This window comes from Trachemys scripta, chromosome 16 (assembly GCF_013100865.1).
Source record: "Trachemys scripta elegans isolate TJP31775 chromosome 16, CAS_Tse_1.0, whole genome shotgun sequence".
Taxonomy (NCBI): domain Eukaryota; kingdom Metazoa; phylum Chordata; order Testudines; family Emydidae; genus Trachemys; species Trachemys scripta.
In genome coordinates this window covers 16,878,782-16,896,649 of record NC_048313.1, presented here as the reverse complement: position 1 = coordinate 16,896,649, position 17,868 = coordinate 16,878,782, and the positions used below count along the sequence as shown (strand labels likewise).

Below are 17,868 nucleotides of genomic sequence, written 5' to 3'. Positions count from 1 at the left end.
CGAGCAAGGATGGCTCAGCTGTCTAATCCCCTTAATACAGGCACATCTCCGACTCTTGGTCCAATTTCTATTTCATATAATGAACAGTACAGGCCAGATTGTCAAGAGTTGGGTGTTGAGCACTTCGAAAAAAAATCTGGAGCTACATGTAGTCACAGGCCATGGCAGTTGCCTGTATGAACCTTTGCTTTCTTGTAACCTATTTGCCAGGGATCAAGAGCCCAACCACCTGCCTCGGTTAGGATTGAGTTTGGCTCCAGCCGTTCAGCAAGCTGGACACAGCTGGCAGAGAGACTACAGTACAATTCTGGTATTGAACAGACTGGTTCTAGTGCAGGGCTGGAGCGTGCACTAAAAACTCAACCACCAGCACATCACTAGAGCTAGGGCAGCTATTCTGCGTAGGTTCTTATACCACCCCATCACTGTCATACCTGAGCATTTGAACCTAACACCTCGGTAAAACAGTCAGGCCCGAGGGCCAGAAGTTTCGAGAGAATTCAGCATCCACCATCGGGCCCAGATCACAAGAAGAGCTCAGGGCATCAGGCGTTGACATCTCTCAAAAATCTGGCTCCGATTGTGGGGTACAAGCACTTGAAAAATCTGGCCCTGCTGTCTTTGGAAAAATGTTCCCCGACGGGAGTCAAGTTGGGCACCCAGAGCTCCCATGACTGCATCTCATATACACAACCTGAGGGACACATTTCCAATCCTTCTGCTCTGATGACTGTGGGAGCATTATGGTGAGTTACTGAACATCTTGGTCTGTGTTCAGCCCCTCTGCACCTGCTCAGACTTCACCGCTCGCTCCCAAGACCTACAATCTGAGAGGTCACAACACTCTTCCCGAGTCAAGACAGTTACCTTTGAGTGAAGGGATGTGAAATTTGAACGCAGCCGATTGCTGATCATTTTCTTCTGTTTTGCAATGGCCAGGGAAACCAGCCACCGAATGTTAACAGTCTATGGCCCACTTTACACAGTTCAGCAGCAGGCTGTAGGGTACATAAACAACTAACCACTACAAACAGAAAAAGCAAGATACCGTAGATTTTAAAATTTATTCATGTAAGTAACAGAAGGGATACGAGATCAGCTGGGTTCAACTGTGGGCTACTGTGAAAGAGAAATTTGGTAAGAGGAATGCTAAATGTGTCTTACAGCTGGGGAAACTGAGGCCCAGAGAGTTGCCTGCAGTGGGTCTGTGGCAGAGCCAGGAATTTAACCCTGTTCTGAGCCCCAGCCCTGTGCAGTGGACAGCATTGCTTCAACTTGGATAACGTTTAGCTCAGTAGCTACATTGTGCAGATGCCCGTTGGACATGTCCCATGACCTGGCTGTGCGTGAAGATTCAGGTTTTATGGCTTCACCACAGCTTTGTAAAGAGAAGAGAGTTCTCCCAGCATGCAATAGTGCATCCATTCGGACAATTCTGAGAAGCAAGTTAGCTGAACTTGGACATCCAGTGGAAGGAGAGATGAACCACTGATGAGTGAGACTGCATTTCCACCCTGTTGATACAGGCAGCCTTTCCCACACAGATCCTGAATTTACACTCAAGGAGAAAGCAAGCCAGCCAGCTCCATGCATCGAGCAGCCAATCCAACATCACAAATCCACTGACTTTTGTTACATGACAATCCACTTCACAGAAGTTTCACTAATTTCACCCTCTCCCATATCCCCAAAATACAAATGCAGTGCTGGCAAAGACGGTCCGTTACCGGGCCTGTCTCCTTGACCCTTTACTGCAAACAGAGCGGAAGAAGACCTTCTCCCCGATTCTGCAGCTTGAAAACCAACTAGCTGATTTGGGAGCGAATCGTATTGTAAAGTAAGAAAGAATCAAGGCGTCAGCCTGAAGGGCTACATTCAGATTCTGTATCACACCAGCAGCCTCTGGCTTGTGACTTTTTTATCTTGAGAACGAAAAACCAAAAATCTTTTTATACAAAACGATCATTCTTCCGCCGTAGTGAATTTAAGGCTGTTGCGAAGGTGATTTAGGCCTCCTCCATACTGGATTTATTTGCCGACGGTGAAAGACTGAAGTCCGGTGATTGCTCTACCAAGGATGAGAGCGTGGATATCATGCGTGCCTGTGGAGTGAAGAGAAATGGGAACAAAGATCTCACTGGGAAGGGGAATATGCCATATCAGTATAAGGCACCTTTATTCCCCTTCTGTCATGTCCACACTAGTGGTTGTACTCATGTAACTATACTAGTAAATGAAAGTCACTGTCCCCCCGACAAACACCATTATCTGGGGGTAAAACCTGTGTATAGACCAGGCGTAAATCATCAGATGCTAGAGGATGGGCATGATCCAAGATTATCCATCCAACAGTGGCAGGGGTTGCTTCCCCCGGAAGGTGAAGAAAGGCTGCATTAGCGATGAGCAAAGCAAGTCACTAAAATGCAGCCACCTCTAGGGTGGAACATGGCAGCCACTTCAGCAGCGTACAGCAATGGCGAACAAGAAAGCAGGGCAGGAAGTGAAGAACATCATATCCAGTTGGAGCTGTAAGCCCCAGCGTGACACAGGGACATTGGATTGGAGGGGAGAATGCCTCCTACTGAGGCCTGCACTGCTCCCTGAAGCACAGCACCCCCTAGCATCCTGCTTTGTATCCCTTACCTCCATGGTCCCGAAGGAGCTGGGAAATCCCAGGAACCTTCATGGCATTTGATACAAAGGTGTATGGGGAGATTTACCTTCATAGGTATTCACGGCCTCCAGGTTCATGACATGCCGGATGACGTGGTATTCGTCGGCAATGCCGTTGCCGCCCAGCATGTCCCGGGCCTGGCGGGCAATATCCAGTGCTTTGCCGCAAGAGTTCCGCTTCAGCATGGAGATCATCTCGGGGGCGGCCCTACAGCGACAGGAGCGATCAAGGGCACTGGGGTGGAAGGACAAGCTCCCCGGCGGAACCAGAGTTTGTGTCCCGTTGGCACTAGGCTGAGACCCAGCAGCCTCGGTTCACACTGGGGAGACCTAGCAGCTTGGCCAAAGGGGAACGGCCTGTTTTTCTCTAACCATGTGGTCTGGATCAGAACCAACGCTCCTAGAGGGGAATAGGGCCCCTTTCCCCACCTGCATGAGCCAGGCAGTCCCCGAACTGGGGGCTGGATTGGAGCCATTGCCCCTTAGAAGGAAAAGGCCCTGTATGTCACACCTACAAAATGGGAAATGATGCCTAGAAAGGAGTACTACGGAAAGGGAGCTGGGGATCATAGTGGATCACAAGCTAAATATGAGTCAACAGTGTAATGCTCTTGCAGAAAAAAAAAAAAAAAGCAAACATCGTTCTGGGATGTATTAGCAGGAGTATTGTAAGCAAGACACAAGAAGTAATTCTTCCGCTCTATTCCTCGCTGATTAGGCCTCAACTGGAATATTGCGTCCAGTTCTGGGCACCACATTTCAGGAAAGATGTGGACAAATTGGAGAAAAAGTCCAGAGAAGAGCAACAAAAAATGGTTAAAGTTCTAGAAAACATGAGCTATGAGGGAAGATTGAAAAAATTGGGTTTGTTTAGTCTGGAGAAGAGAATACAGAGGGGACATCACAGTTTTCAAGTACATAAATGGTTGTTACGAATAGGAGGGAGAAAAATTGTTCTTCTTAACCTCCGAGGATAGGACAAGAAGTAATGGGTTAAATTGCAGAAAGGGCGGTTTAGGTTGGACATTAGGAAAAACTTCCTGGCAGAGTGGTTAAGCACTAGAATAAAATGCCTAGGGAGGTTGTGGAATCTCCATCATGGGGGATTTTTAAGAGCAGGTTGGACAAATACCCGTCAGGGATGGTCTGGATAATACTTAGTCCTGCCTTGAGTGCAGGGGACTGGACTAGATGACCTCTCGAGGTCCCTTCCAGTTTTATGATTCTATGTCATTCCACAACACCTTATGCCACCAGCCCCCCCCCGAGCCTGGGGCTGGATCAAAGACGGTGTACCCTGGAAGGGTAAGACCCTGGATCCCATTCCCCACCCCTGAGCCAGCCAAACCCCTTCTAGCTTTGCAGTCTAACCCCCAGAAAAACTTTTTGGTTTAGAAAGGCAGGTACATACTTGTCTTCATCCTTTAGCCTCCCCAGCTGCAGGCAAGCTTGTAAGCCAATGGTGATCTCGGTGAGCATATCAGCCAGCTTCTTCTGAATCAGCTGGTTCCTAGCCAGCGGCACCCCAAACTGGATCCTAGGGGAGGACAACTTAGTTAGGAAACCGAGGAGCAAAAGTCACTTAAAACTCCTGGGGCAGATCCACCTCTGGTGACTGCCTTCAATCAGGATGGAGCATTGTACTAGGTCTATTAGGTAGTGCCTGAAAGCCCCATCCAAAATCCCCATTGTGCTGGACACTGCCTAGACAGAGCGAGAGAGGGGCTCTGTCCTGACAAGCTCCCATGGTGGGAGGGGAAACCAGGGCCCAGAGAGGGGAAGGGATGTGGGACACCTGGGTTCTGTCCCTGATTCTGTCCAAGTCACAGTTCAGTGCCTTATGCACTACACTGTCCTTGCTTCTCATCTGCCCTGATCTCTGCCCAGCGAAGCAGAGTTCCATCGGACGCTCTACGACGGAAAGTTCTTCCGAGAGCTAGAACGCTTCATATATACTGCATGTAATCGGCTGGTGGCACAACTGGACAGGAAAGAGCTAGTGAGCCCCATGAAAGCCCTTCACTGCTTGACTCCACTGTGCTCTCCCACAGCTGACCGCTGGCATTCACCCCAGTGGGTTCGGGAAGGGGGCTGGGAGTCAGGACTCCTGGGTCCCATTCCCAGCTCTGCTACTGATCCACTGTGCAACCTTGGTCAATTCACTTAATCTCTCTCACTCAGTTTCCCCTCCTGGCAAGGACTCTCCCATGAATGCAGTGAGGTCTAAATTACTCAGTGCCTTTAAAAAGAGGCAGGCAGGGATCCCCCAAACCTACATGGAGCTTCCACCCACCCCAGGGACAAAGAGTTCTCCCCCTCCCCCACACAGCCATTACCTGTCCAAGGCATACTGCCTGGCTGTCTCAAAGCAGAATTCAGCAGCTCCGAGCGCTCCCCAGGCAATGCCGTACCTGGCGTTGTTCAGACAGCCAAACGGACCCTGGCAGGACATGAGAAAGAGCCTTGATCATTAACCTCCAGGCAATGCTGCCAAGGAGGAACACCTGACCTCTGCTCCTGCCAGTCCCCTGCGTTAACAGGGCAACAGGATACTAGCTTCCGCGCCATTGTCTGTCTCTGCCCAGAAGGATTTGGGGACCACATTTCTAAGCACAAGCCCATTGACATCCATCAAAACTGACCTGTTAAAGCCACAGGAACGGCTGATCTCTCCAACGGAAACTCCCTGTACAGTGGGGGCAGTTTTATACCTGCGATCACTCACCCCCTGCTGAAATGTTGTTCTCCACCCCAGAGACAACTGCAGCTACTTATCCAAGGGTCACTTGGCGCTGTGCTGAAATGCAGCTGCTTCTGGGGTGGGGGCGGGGCACAGCAGCTGTTTTCATCAACCACACAGCAACCATGCCCAAGACAGGACGCGAAGAAGAATCCAACAGTCAATTGCTTCCTATGGTTTGGGAAGCTGAAGGCAACTGCCAAGGTGAGGGTCAGGCCATGACACCTGGATTAACACCCGTTTAAAGGCCATTCCCTTGCAGCATAGTGCCCCCTAGCACCGCACTGAAGTCAGCATTGGCTCGATGGGGAAAGCACCCCCTGCTGGCCCCCCTCCCCACAGCAGCTGGAGTCTCTCCTCCAAGCAGTGTCCCCAGCCAACCCTGCTTAGGCCGTGAGATCATGGGGAACTGAAGAATCGGCTGGGGGGAGAGGAGGTTAGACTTACCGCGAGCCCGGAGACATGCGGCAGCAGGTTCTCCTCCGGCACCTCCACGTCCTCCATCAGGATCATGCCGGTGGTGGAGGCCCGCAGGGAGAACTTGCCCTCGATCTTGGGCGTCGACAGGCCTTTCATCCCCCTCTCCAGGAGGAAGCCCCGGATCCTCCCGTCCTCGCACACGGCCCACACCACGCAGAGATCCGCCAGGGGGGAGTTGGTGATCCTGGGAGGAGACGCGAGACCCAGCTCATCTCGGAGACTCCCAGAGCTCCCCCCCACAAAGGAAGCAGGACGGTACCATCCAAACAGGGAAAACGAGCCACAGAGGGGAGATGTGAAACACCCCAGAAACTCAGTAGCAGAGCCAGGGATGGAACCCAGGAGTCCTAGCTCCCAGCCCCACCCCACCCCGCTCCAACCACTGGACTCCACCTCTCTCCCAGAGCTGGGGATAGAACCCAGGAGTCCTGGCTCCCAGCCCCTCTCCCTGGAGAGGCCCAGGATTGGCTTAGCCAGGGGAGCAACAGGGCAGGGCTGAGATTATCGGGGTGCAGCAGTTGGGGGGGGGGCTTGCCCGGCTCAGGGCAGGGTGGCAGTGAGACCAAGGGCCTGGAGTGTGGGTGGCTGCTGAGAGCCATGGGCAGGGCTAGCAGCCGGGCTGCCGGGGCCTGGCTCTGTCTCACCAGGTCTTGGAGCCGTTGAGCGTGTAGGTCTTGCTGGCCGGGTGGTAGCGAGCCCTGGTCTCCATGCCCCCGGGGTCGCTGCCGTGGTTGGGCTCCGTCAGCCCGAAGCAGCCCAGGAGCTCCCCTGTGGCTGAGGACAGCGAAGCCAGTGGGCTTGGGCTGGAGCCGCGGCCCTTCTGCCCCGACCCTAACCCCAGATCCTGCACCCCCCCAGTCCTGCACCCCTCCCCTCAATTCCCCCCCCCCCCCCCCCCCTCCTCCCCCCCCGGGCCCCCTCCCCCCCCTCCAATTCTCACTCCCCCACCCCAGGTCCTGCACCCTCCACCAATTCCCATCTGCATCCCGTCCCAGGTCCTGCACCAACCCCTCCCTTCACCAATTCCCACCTGTCTTGCCTCCCTCCCACCAGGTTCCTGCACCACCCCCCCCCCCCCCCCCCCCCCCCCCCCCGCCTCCCCTCCCCGCCCCGAACGACCTGCCCCAGCTCCTGCACTGCCCCCAACCACTTTTCTCCTAGGTTCCCCCCAGTTCCCAAGCCCCTACTCATCCCAACACCCTCCCCCTGGTTCTCACACTGCCCACCCCACTGAAGCCCTCTCTCCTTCCCCCAGTTCCCACATTCTGCCCCCAACACCATCCCCATGGTTCCCACCCCCGAGGCGATACCCAATCCCGCAGTTGCCACCCCTCCCCCTATGGCTCTCACATCCCCCGGCCCCAACACCTGCCCTGCCCCCAACTTCTGCATCCTCCCTCCCCCGACATTCTCCTCATGGCTCCTTTGCCACCAGTGCCCCCCCACTCCCCTGTCACCCCACTCCCTGTGTGCCCACCTCAGCAGACCTTCCCCACCCTGTGCACTGAGGGCCCAGCCTCCTGGGTGCCCACCCCTCTCCCAGCAGCCCGCCTCCATGGGGGGGAAGGGGGCAAGTCCTTCCCCCTCCCGCCAACCCCCGCTCCTTCCACGTTACCCCAGCAGAGAGCATTGTGGGAAAGAACCATCCCAGCATCCTCTCTGCTCTGCCAGCTGGCCAGACAGTAGGGGACCAGCTACAGGGGATGTCTACCAGCACTGGAGCCAGCAGCCTTCCAGGTGGATCCACGCTTCCGCTCCTAGCCAGTGAGAGCCCCCACCTGCGCCTTTCGCTCACCCAGACGGGGCAGGTATTTCTGCTTCTGCTGCTCCGTCCCGTAGGCGTTGATGGGGTGCATCACCAGGGACGACTGGACGCTCAGGACCGAACGGTAGCTGCTGTCCACTCGCTCGATCTCCCGAGCCAGCAGCCCGTAGGCCACGTAGGTGGTTCCGGCACAGCCATAACCTGAGATGGGCGCAGAACGTGGACAGGACACACAGCAGCAGCACTGGTCCGAACCCCGCCCTGGGTCAGTCAAGACTGGAACCCCCTCCCCGCCTGGGGGTCAGCTGGGGAACAGCTCCCCTCAGCACCTGCTACCCCGTATGCCAAGGGCTGACGGGGCCCATGCAGGCTGAGCTCTGACATCCACTCTCCAGGCTGAGACATGCCAGTAGGGGGCACTGTGTGCGCTGGGGATAGTCCATGGGCACCTGCTGCCTTCCCAAATGGAGCCATGGGGGCTGCATTGCCCGGGCACAAAGCCACAGGGTTAGAGATGCCACAGCCGCCGCTGGAGAATTGGCTCCCAGATACTGGGGGGCCCAATTCAGCACAGCCACGTGGTCCCTTCCTGCCACGCAGGCTGGTGCAAAAGGGCCTCGGGACTGGTGCAACCCCTCCCCCTCACAGGGCAGGAGGCATTGTACCCCCCTCAGCCACAGGGGGCATCCCAGGTGGGGCAGAGGTGGGTGTGGCCAGGGCAGGAGGGGGCATGACCGGGGTGAACATGAAGGCAAGGAGGGGACGTGGCCACTGCATAGTCCCAGGTGAGCACAGGTCAGCTCAGCTCTCGGGACTGTCCCTAGGGGTAGCCAGCCTGCTTCAGGAGAGCTCTCAGGGGCGTGTCCCCCATCCCTCTGCCCCGTGTCAGCTGGCAAGATCCCTCCCTGTGGCGTGCCAACCTCTCCCTCCATGGCACACACTGTCCTCAAACTGAGATCCACTCCAGGTCCCAGCCAGTGACCCGCCCAGCCCTGGCCGGAGGGGACCTCCTCCTGGGTCCAGCTCACCTTTGATGGTGGAGCCCAGGACTCCCATCTCCCCCAGCTCCGACACGATGTCCCGGTGAAAGACTGGGAAGAGGAGACACAGAAGTGTGTCTGTGAGTGCCAAAGGCAGAGTCACCGTCCTCTGTGTCCCCCCCTCCCGCCGGCAGCTCGGGACTGGGAGCTCCAGCCGTGCAGCCCACCTGGCTCTCCCCATCCCTGCAACCCCACCAGGGGGGTTAATCTGCAATTCCCTCCCCCAAATGCATTTAATTCAGGCATCCACTGGGCCCTGAAGGAGGCTACAGAAATACAGGCAGGTTCCGGTCTCTGTGAGCTCTGGGTAAATCTGGAGTCACTCCCTGACTACAACGGGGTCAGGGCCGGATTCTGATCTCGGATCCCCTGGGGCCACGGAATTTAAAAGAGCAGAACAGTTGGGAGAACAACGGGCGGCATCTGGATCTGTAAATCACCCCCAGGCACCTCTGGTTTGCATGCAGCCATGGCACGGTGCCATGGCACGTGGATCTCTGGGCCGGGCGGGTCTGGGCACCGCTGCCACAGACTGGACGCAATCGGACGGCTCCTGGTGCTAGCGGTTGCCGTCAGCATCTAAACCCTAAAGAGCTTCCGGGGGCAGAGGCACGGGTTTTTGGAACGGTCACGGGTTCTATCCCCGGCGCCGGCTTCAGGCACCTTCATTCCGGTTGGCCATGACAATTCGTGGCATCAACTTCTCCTGGCAGTAGGTGCGGAAGGAATCCCGGATCATGAGCTCCTCCTGGGTTAGCTGCCTCTCCAGCTGCAGGGGATCTCGCCAGTCAAACTGGGCTCCCGGGGCTGGAGGAAGACAGTCAGAGCTGGATGCACACCTAACAGCTTCAGCCCCGACCCCTACCCCTACCCGCGCAGGGAGAGGGGAAATGACAAGCCAGGTACCTCATCTTCTCAACCCAACCTCCCTCCCTCCGGAGGCAGATCACAAATGGGAACATTATTCCCCAAAGTAAAGCGTGACAGGTATTGGCTGTGGGGCGGGGGAGCCCAGGGCTGGAATAGCAGGGCGGCGGGTCAGAATTGAGAGGCATCAGCAGTTGGGCATGGGATGGAAGCCATTCACTAAAGCCAATCCCTGCCCAGCCTTTTCTGGAATCAAATTAATAATACACCTAGTTCAAACCAATGCTTTTAAACCCCTGATTTACAGGCACTGTCAAAAAACCCAAGCGCTGCCCCCTGGCTGTTTCACTTTCTGCTACTGATGGATACGTAGAGGCGCTCGGACCCTGTTCTCCAGTTTCGGTGGCTGTCCCAGGGTAAAAAAGTCCTTTCCAATAGGAGCTGGGGGGGCGGGCGGTTACCTTTCACGGGCTTCTCTCGGGCCTTCGTTTCTTTTTCTGGAAAAGCAGACAAGAAGCCGGGCAGGTGTGTTATTTTATCCCTGCTCCGCTGAGGACGCAAAGCAGGAATCACTGGATCAAATCTCTACCCCGTGCCACGCTGGAGGCAGCCCCTTCTGGGCACCCCATTACCCCGTGCCAGCTTCTTAGCCCTGCCGAGCTAAAAAGCCAGCGATGGGGAGGTGGGGCTGTGACAGACTCAGATCCCCCATGGATGGGGGACTTGTGACACCAGTGGGTCCATGGTGGTGGGGGCACATACTTCCCCCATAGCTCCAGCCCCCCCCCCACCTCTTTTAAAAAATATCAACATGTAGGGGGTCTGGCTCGGGGGTGCTGCCAGAGGCTGCTCCCGCCCCTACTCACCCTTCTGTGCCGCTATGGTGCCCTGGGGCCGGATGGCGCCGACCCCCGCCACGCGGCATCTGCGGCATCTCAGCAGCCTGGTCGCCACGAGTCTCAGAGCCATCTGGGTTTGCTTTTAGTCGGGAAGGGAAACGGGAGAGGGGCTGCTTAGGGGTGACAGCCAGACACACTGATAAATCACGGTCACGCTGCAGGGTGTAGACGGGTCCCGCTGATCATGTAGGCCTGAACCCCGATGGATCACCTGAACGCTGTAACATGGTGCGGTCTCCACGACAAGGCAGGACGGGGCGGCTGTGTTGCAGCCGGGTCCCTCCCATGGGTTCTGGTGTGTGGACGGGACCCGCAGCACCGCTTGTTGCTATGCTAAGGGGCAGGGATGGCCCAGACACACAATCCACACTGGATCTCTGAGCCAAGCCCCACCCCTGGGTGGGGAGTGGGGTCTAGTGGTTAGGGCAGGGGGGCTGGAAGCCAGGACTCCTGGGTTCTGTTCTTGGCTCTGACTCTCTTCCCAGTACAGCTCCCCACGGATTCGGGGTGGGGGCTCTGCTAATGGACCCAGCGCCAGGATCAGGGCCTTCGTTAGGTTGCAAGCCCCGGGGGGGGGGGGGGCGCAGAACCTGTGCATTAACCCCCTGGCTCCCAGCCCCCAGCCCCTTTGCTTTAGCGGCCGGGGGGGCGGGGGAGAGGGCCAGGTATCGCCCAGCTGCCGGAGCCGGGGGGGCCAGACCGAGCCCAAGGTACCACGGAGGCCTCAGCAAATGGGAGCTGAGCTAAGCAACCCCCCCCCGGAGACCCCCCCCCAGGCTGCCCCTGCCACCTGCACCCGGGCTGGGGGGCGGGGCTGATCAAAGAGACCGACCCCCCCAGCACAGAGCGACTCACCTGGGGGGAAGGGGCGGTTCTGAAACTGACCAAAGGGCAACCAGGGAACCCTTTGGCGTGACGTCAGCAGGAAGGGGGCGGGGCGGGGCGACATCTTGAGTGTGGCGGAAGCGAGCGAGATTAACCCCTTGGTGTCCCCCTGGCTCAGCAGCGAGGCCGCAGCGGGCGGCAGGGCGGGCACATATTGCCTGTAACAGACCGCATCATGCGAGCTCGCACGTGCTGCACTGGACACTCCGGTGCATGCTGCAGGCAACCCCTGTGTGGCGCCACTTCTGCTTGCAGCTACACGTGGGTGAATCATCTGCACGCCCGCCACCGGCGCATGCCGGCCACATTGGTCTGCAAAAACTGCCTGCATGCAACCTCATGGTGCACGCAACGCCCACGTGCAGCATTGGCCTACACAAACAGGGGAGAAAGCATGCATGCATGCAACAGGTGCAGGATGGCCACCTCGGCCTGCAGCACCCCTGGGTGCATGCAGCGTTTGCACGCAGACTCCGGGGAGAGGGGTTGTGCATGCATGTAACAGGCGCATGGCGGCCGCCTCTGCCTGCGGTAACTGCCCGCTTGCAAAGGCCGCTTGCCTCATTAAGATGCACACTACATTTGTCTGCAACATCTGCATGCAGCATCTCCGGGCTGCCAACGGTTCCTGCAACAACTGGACCCTTCTGCGTCTCTGCCTGGAGCTGGGCTGCGCCGGGGGTGGGGAGATTTGGGGGTTAAAAAAACAGTGGGAGAAACTATCAAAGGGGAGGGGGCGAGGGGGAGGAGCATCAATGGGCCCCCACCCGTTGGACGCAGGGTCCCAGTGGTCCAGATGCCCCGGGCTAGACTCTGCAGCTGGTGGTGGTGGGGGGGTGTCCGCATCTCCAGCCAATCACAGCCCCCACCTGCTCTGGGGGGCGGAGCTTGGAGGGACATTTACTCTTGATCCCCCCAATACACTTTATCCGCGTGCGGTTCACGTCGGAAGCGGGGGCGGGGCTGTTTCTGCACCACGTGCTTCCCCCCCCCACCCACCCACCCACACGTGGCTGTATCATTTTTCGTGNGGGGGAGGAAGGGGGGGAGGGGGGGGGGGGGGGGGGGGGGGGGGGGGGGGGGGCGGGGGTGGGGGGGGGGGGGGGGGGGGGGGGGGGGGGGCGCGGTTGATTTATCCCTCCGTGATTGGCCACCGAGAGGAGGCGTGCGAAGGAGCTTGAGCAACACGAAAAATGATACAGCCACGTGTGGGTGGGTGGGTGGGGGGGGGAAGCACGTGGTGCAGAAACAGCCCCGCCCCCGCTTCCGACGTGAACCGCACGCGGATAAAGTGTATTGGGGGGATCAAGAGTAAATGTCCCTCCAAGCTCCGCCCCCCAGAGCAGGTGGGGGCTGTGATTGGCTGGAGATGCGGACACCCCCCCCCCCCCCCCAGCGCCAGGGCTAGCCCGGGGCCTCTGGACCACCGGGACCCTGCGTCCAACGGGTGGGGGCCCATTGATGCTTCTAACCCTCGCCCCCTCCCCAGGCTCTGAAAGCCCCCCCCCCTACAGGGAGAGCAGGGGTGGCACACATACACACACACACACACTGGACAACCCCTCTCCCCCAGCCCTGCCAGTGCCCCTCACTCCTGACCCGCAGCCCCTGCCAGCCCAGCCCTGGGCTCCCCCCACCCCAGACAGCTGTGAGAAGGCACCTTGAGGAAGGGACCTGGGAGTTAGAGGAGGGGAGAGGGGTCTAGTGATTACACCGAGGGGAGGGGGAGCTGAGTGTCCTGGGCTCCTGGGTTCCCACCTTTGCCACTGACTCACTGGGTGACCTTGGGCAAGTGACTTGCCCACTCTGTGCCTCAGTTTCCCCAGGGAGATGACACCAATCTCTCTCCTGGGAGCGCAGGGAAGGCATTTGGCAGTGGAAGCCCCAAGTGGGAGGGGAGCAGCCCTGGGTCTCTGCCCCTGAGCACGGGGGCAAGGGGGCGTTTCTCAGAAAAACTCTTGCGGTTGGAATGTGGAAAGAGCACAGGCCCCACTTCCCCAAATTGCTGGGGGGGGGGGGGGCAGGGAGGATGGGCAGACGACGCAAACAGTCTGATAAGGGAGGTGAAAAGGTCCCCGTGACATGATGCCACCAGCCTGGGAGGTCACGGCCCGGGCAGGTCGTGCCCTAAACCAGCCCAACTCTCTCCTTGTTTATTTACTCTCTGTGAAATGGGCACATCTGCAACTAGCCCCATTGTACCAGGCTCTACACAGACCCTGACTGAGATCGGGGCCCCCTTGTGCCGGGCACAGACACAGAATGAGCGACAGTCCTTGCCCCAACGAGCTCACAGGCTAAATATACAGAAGGTGGGAGGGGAAACTGAGGCACCGTTGGGGGGGAAGGGACTGGCTCAGCATCATGAAGCACATCGGGGGCAGAGCTGGGAATAGAACCCAGGTGTCCCAGTCTAGGCCGAAGCCTGGCCGCTAGGCCAAGCCACCACCCTGCCAATCTTCCCACCCACTTTTTAAAAGACCCTTTAACTCTTTCTTGCACAGAACTTCTAAACCCAACAGAATCCAGTTTGCCTGCTCAGAGGCCCATGCGAAGGGTTGCCCCTTCCCTCAGAGAGGGGGGGGCTTTGAGGGGGGGGTCCAGCTGAGCTCTAATGCAGAGAGGTACAGGGAGGCGGGAGCTGCATGCAGTGGAGAAGGCTCTTGAACCCAGAGATGCTGCCTGAGTCAGATGAGAGCCTAAGCCCTGAGCCTCAGCAGGGGGAACTGCCCTGTGGCAACTCAGTGAGGTGTTGACTCTGAGCCCCACAGCTCTGGTGGCCCCTGCTTGGCGCAGGAGGGGGAGAGCCAAGGGATTGTCTCCCAAGCAGACACAGCCTGGCTGCATAGGGAAGTATGGGGGACCCCACTACTGCCACCAATATCTCTCTGGGAGTGAGGGTGAGGTCGGAGGGGAGCTGGGTCCCTATGAGGCACGGGGAGATCTGTTGGGGGGCTGTATGGGGGGAGCTCTCCCTGCCACAGCACCCCTCACGGTGGGGGCATCCCAAAGGCAAAAGGCCAGAGGCAGTGCCGCCCCGAGGGCCTGGCACCTCCCGCCTGCCGCGTGGTCTGTGCCTGGCAGGGGTCATGCCCTGGGCGGGGGTGCGGCTGTCACATGGCTCGTTGCGGCAGCAGGGACATGGGCCAGAGGAGCCACAACCGGACGGATTTGGGGAAAGAATCACTTCCCCTTTTCTACCCGCCTGGCCCCTGGCAGGGCCTGTGTGTGCAGGGGGCACAGCCCTGCCGGTGCCCCTCACTCCCGACCCGCAGCCCCCTGCTCTGCCGGTGCCCCTCACCCCCGACCCCCAGCCCCCTGCCCGCCCCGCCCTGGGCTCCCCCCCCCGCCCCCCCGCCGCCCCCCCCTCCCGACCCGCAGCCCCCTGCTAGCCCAGCCCTGGGATCCCGTCACCCCCGCAGCCCTGCCGGTGCCCCTCGCTCCCGACCCACAGTCCCCTGCCAGCCCAGCCCTGGGCTCCCCCAGCTCTGCCAGTGCCCCTCACTCTGGACTCGCAGCCCCCTGTTATCCCCCCCAGGCTCTCCCGCTCAGATCTGCCACTGTCCCTCAGTCCCAATATGCAGCCCCCTGCTAGCCCAGAACAGGGGACTGGGAGTCAGGACTCCTGGGTTCTATTCCTGGCTCTGTCCTGACTCGCTGGGAGAGCTCAGGTTCAGTTTCCCGCTCTGCATCATGGGGATAAGGATCCCGACCCTTTCCTCAGCGTGGGGTCGGGTGGGTGCAAGGCAGGTCCCTGGCGGCCCCTCGAGCGCTCAGAGCTCCTGGCAGGGCTCTGATCTCACAGCCCCCCTTCCCCTCCCCCCGTGCTAATCAGGGCTCACACATGGCCTGGTGCGACTGGAGCTGCAGATTAGCGCCCAGCAGCCCCTAACGGCCATCAGCCCCAGGACCTGGGGGAGCTGCTGGGGGGTGTCAGAGCAGCTAAGTGGGGGGGGAACCTGATCCCGGCTCCCCACCTCTGTGCAGCCATCGCCCTGGGGCTGGGATCCCCCCCAGACCCCTTGGGAGGCTGCAGGCGCCGTGGCGGGGGACTAGAACCGACTGGGCTGAGGCCTGGCGAGCTCGTCTCACACAGGCGTCAGGCCGTGGCTGCTGGGCTGGGAGGGAGCGAGGGAAACACTCATCTGCCCCCTTCTCTGTGCCCAGTGGGGCAGGGGGAGAGATGCAATGGCTTCTGGGATCAGGGGTGAGAGTGAGGCTGGGGGTAGGCAGAGGGGACCCCCGGGGGGGCTCCCCACTGAGGTGGGAATCGGGTATGTTGTTCCCCCAGCGCCCGGCGGGTCAAAACCCATCGCCAAACTCCCAGAGGCCAAGGCGTCCCCGGCCTCAGACCCAGGATTTGGGGACGTGAAGCTGACCCAATCCCCCCCCCGCTCGATTATTCCAGCCCCGGGCCCCATCCCAGCTCTTTGGTGCCCCTCAGTCCGACCTGCAGCCCCGTTCTAGCCCTGCCTTCGCTCCCGTGCCCACCAGGGACTGATCCCCCGTGTCTCAGCTGGAAAGTTCCCCGCTGCTGGAACTGGAGCAGATCCGGGGGGTTTATCTCCAGCTTTGTCCCGGTATCAGAGCTGGGGCAGGCGGCTGGGCCGCGCTGGGGCAGGCCGATAAAGCCCAGGTGGATGGTGATCTACGTCCGCGCGCTTCCCTGAAAGCAGCGGGCCAGGTTTGGGGAAAGGGGGGTTGTCTCTGCAGGGAAGGCCTGACTTAGGGGGTCGGGGGGGGGGCAATGGGAACCAGGGGGAGACGGAGCCACCAGGGAATAAGAGAGTAAATAGCTGCTTCAGTCAGTCCGGATCAGAACCCAGGAGTCCTGGCTCCCTGCCCCCCTGCTCTAACCACTAGACCCCACTCCCCCCCAGAGACGGGGAGAGAACCCAGGAGTCCTGACTCCCTGCTCCCTGCTCTAACCACTAGACCCCACTCCCCCCAGAGCTGGGGAGAGAACCCAGGAGTCCTGGTTCCCTGCCCCCCTGCTCTAACCACTAGACCCCACTCCCCCCAGAGCTGGGGAGAGAACCCAGGAGTCCTGGCTCCCAGCCCTGCTGCTCTAACCACTAGACCCCACTCCCCACCCAGAGCTGGGGAGAGAACCCAGGAGTCCTGGCTCCCAGCCCCCTGCTCTAACCACTAGACTGTACTCCCTCCCTCGGTTGGGGTCAGGAGGGTGGGGTTCCCTGAATCTTGTTTTGTTTCTCAGGAAATTCTCAGCATTTCTGGTTCCTTGTTTCCTTTGATGAAATTCGAAAGGGGCTGAGGCCGGAAGAGAGAAAATAGTGTGGTATAAAAATCCAGGACAGGCAGGGTTAGGGGGACAGAGAGTGACGGGACTCCTGGTTCTCTCCCCAGCTCTGGGAGGGGAGTGGGGTCTAGTGGTTAGAGCAGGGGGGCTGGGAGCCAGGACTCCTGGGTTCTCTCCCCGGCTCTACTGGGTGACCTGTTCTGGGCCTTGTTTCACCCACTAGAACCTGTCTGGGGGCATGACAATGATTTGTATTTAGGTGGCACCTCCTGTGATTCATAAACCCTCCTTCCCACCTGGAGGCCCCGGCCCGGTGTTGTGGTGGGGGAGGCCCCTCGCCTCCGACCAGTCAACCACGAACCTTCCACGCTGCTCTGGTCGCTGCGCCTGTAGCAGTACCCCCATTTCACAGGGGGTGAAACTGAGGCACGAAGGCGGGGCGTGTGTGTGTGATTTGGCCAAAGTCACCCAGCAGGTGAGTGGCGGGAATAGTATGTACGAACTCTGACTCCCAGCCCCCTGCTCTGACCACTAGATCCCACTCCCCTCCCAGAGCTGGGGACAGAACCCAGGAGTCCTGGCTCCCAGCCCCCCTGCTCTGACCACTAGATCCCACTCCCCTCCCAGAGCTGGGGACAGAACCCAGGAGTCCTGGCTCCCAGCCCCCTGCTCTAACCACTAGACCCCACTCCCCTCCCAGAGCTGGGGCTGGAACACAGGAGTCCTGGCTCCCAGCCCCCCCCCCCCCTCTAACCCCTAGGCCCCACTCCCCTCCCAGAGCTGGTGGGTGGCCTGACTCTCTGGCAGCATCCAGCGGCCCCCCAGCGGGAGAGGGCTACCAAATGGCATCAATCATCCCTCCATGGGCAGCAGCCCCGGCTACTGATGGGCCTCACGAGAGGCACCTGGGGGCTGAGTCTAGCAGGTGCCAAGCCCTGGGTTGCTGCCAATGGGGGTGGGTGGGGGGCTCTGCCCCTTTATAAATCTGCCCCTGAGGGGGGCAGAATCTGCAGCCACTTTGAGATCCCCGGTAGGGGTGGGGGCATGAGATAATTTCCCAGCCCTGAGCTACCTGGGACCCCCCCTCCACACACACTTCGAGTGAAATTAACCAACTCCCCAGCTAGCCCCCTCCATGGGCCACACCCCTCCTTCTGATTGGCCTAGAGGTTCCCCTTATCACCTTGGCTAGCCAATGAGAGTGGGGCGGGAAAGAGGGAAATGTAGCGTTTGAAGGTGGGGGAAGCTCTGCTCAGAGG

At 59.3% G+C, this 17,868-nt stretch overlaps 1 protein-coding gene across 1 annotated transcript; it reads right to left on the bottom strand.

Annotated features, from left to right (window-relative positions):
- Window positions 1-1,050: 1,050 nt before the first annotated feature.
- Window positions 1,051-11,334, bottom strand: GCDH (glutaryl-CoA dehydrogenase). The gene is made up of 12 exons (XM_034792676.1): window positions 11,320-11,334; window positions 10,432-10,546; window positions 10,027-10,062; window positions 9,362-9,505; window positions 8,687-8,749; window positions 7,689-7,859; window positions 6,538-6,667; window positions 5,861-6,077; window positions 5,010-5,113; window positions 4,085-4,210; window positions 2,721-2,881; window positions 1,051-2,102 (listed from the first exon to the last, which is right to left on the bottom strand). Exons 2-12 carry the CDS (start codon window positions 10,532-10,534, stop codon window positions 2,029-2,031), a joined length of 1,329 nt encoding a protein of 442 aa, XP_034648567.1. The 5' UTR covers window positions 10,535-10,546; window positions 11,320-11,334; the 3' UTR covers window positions 1,051-2,028.
- Between the last annotated feature and the right edge of the window lie 6,534 nt (window positions 11,335-17,868).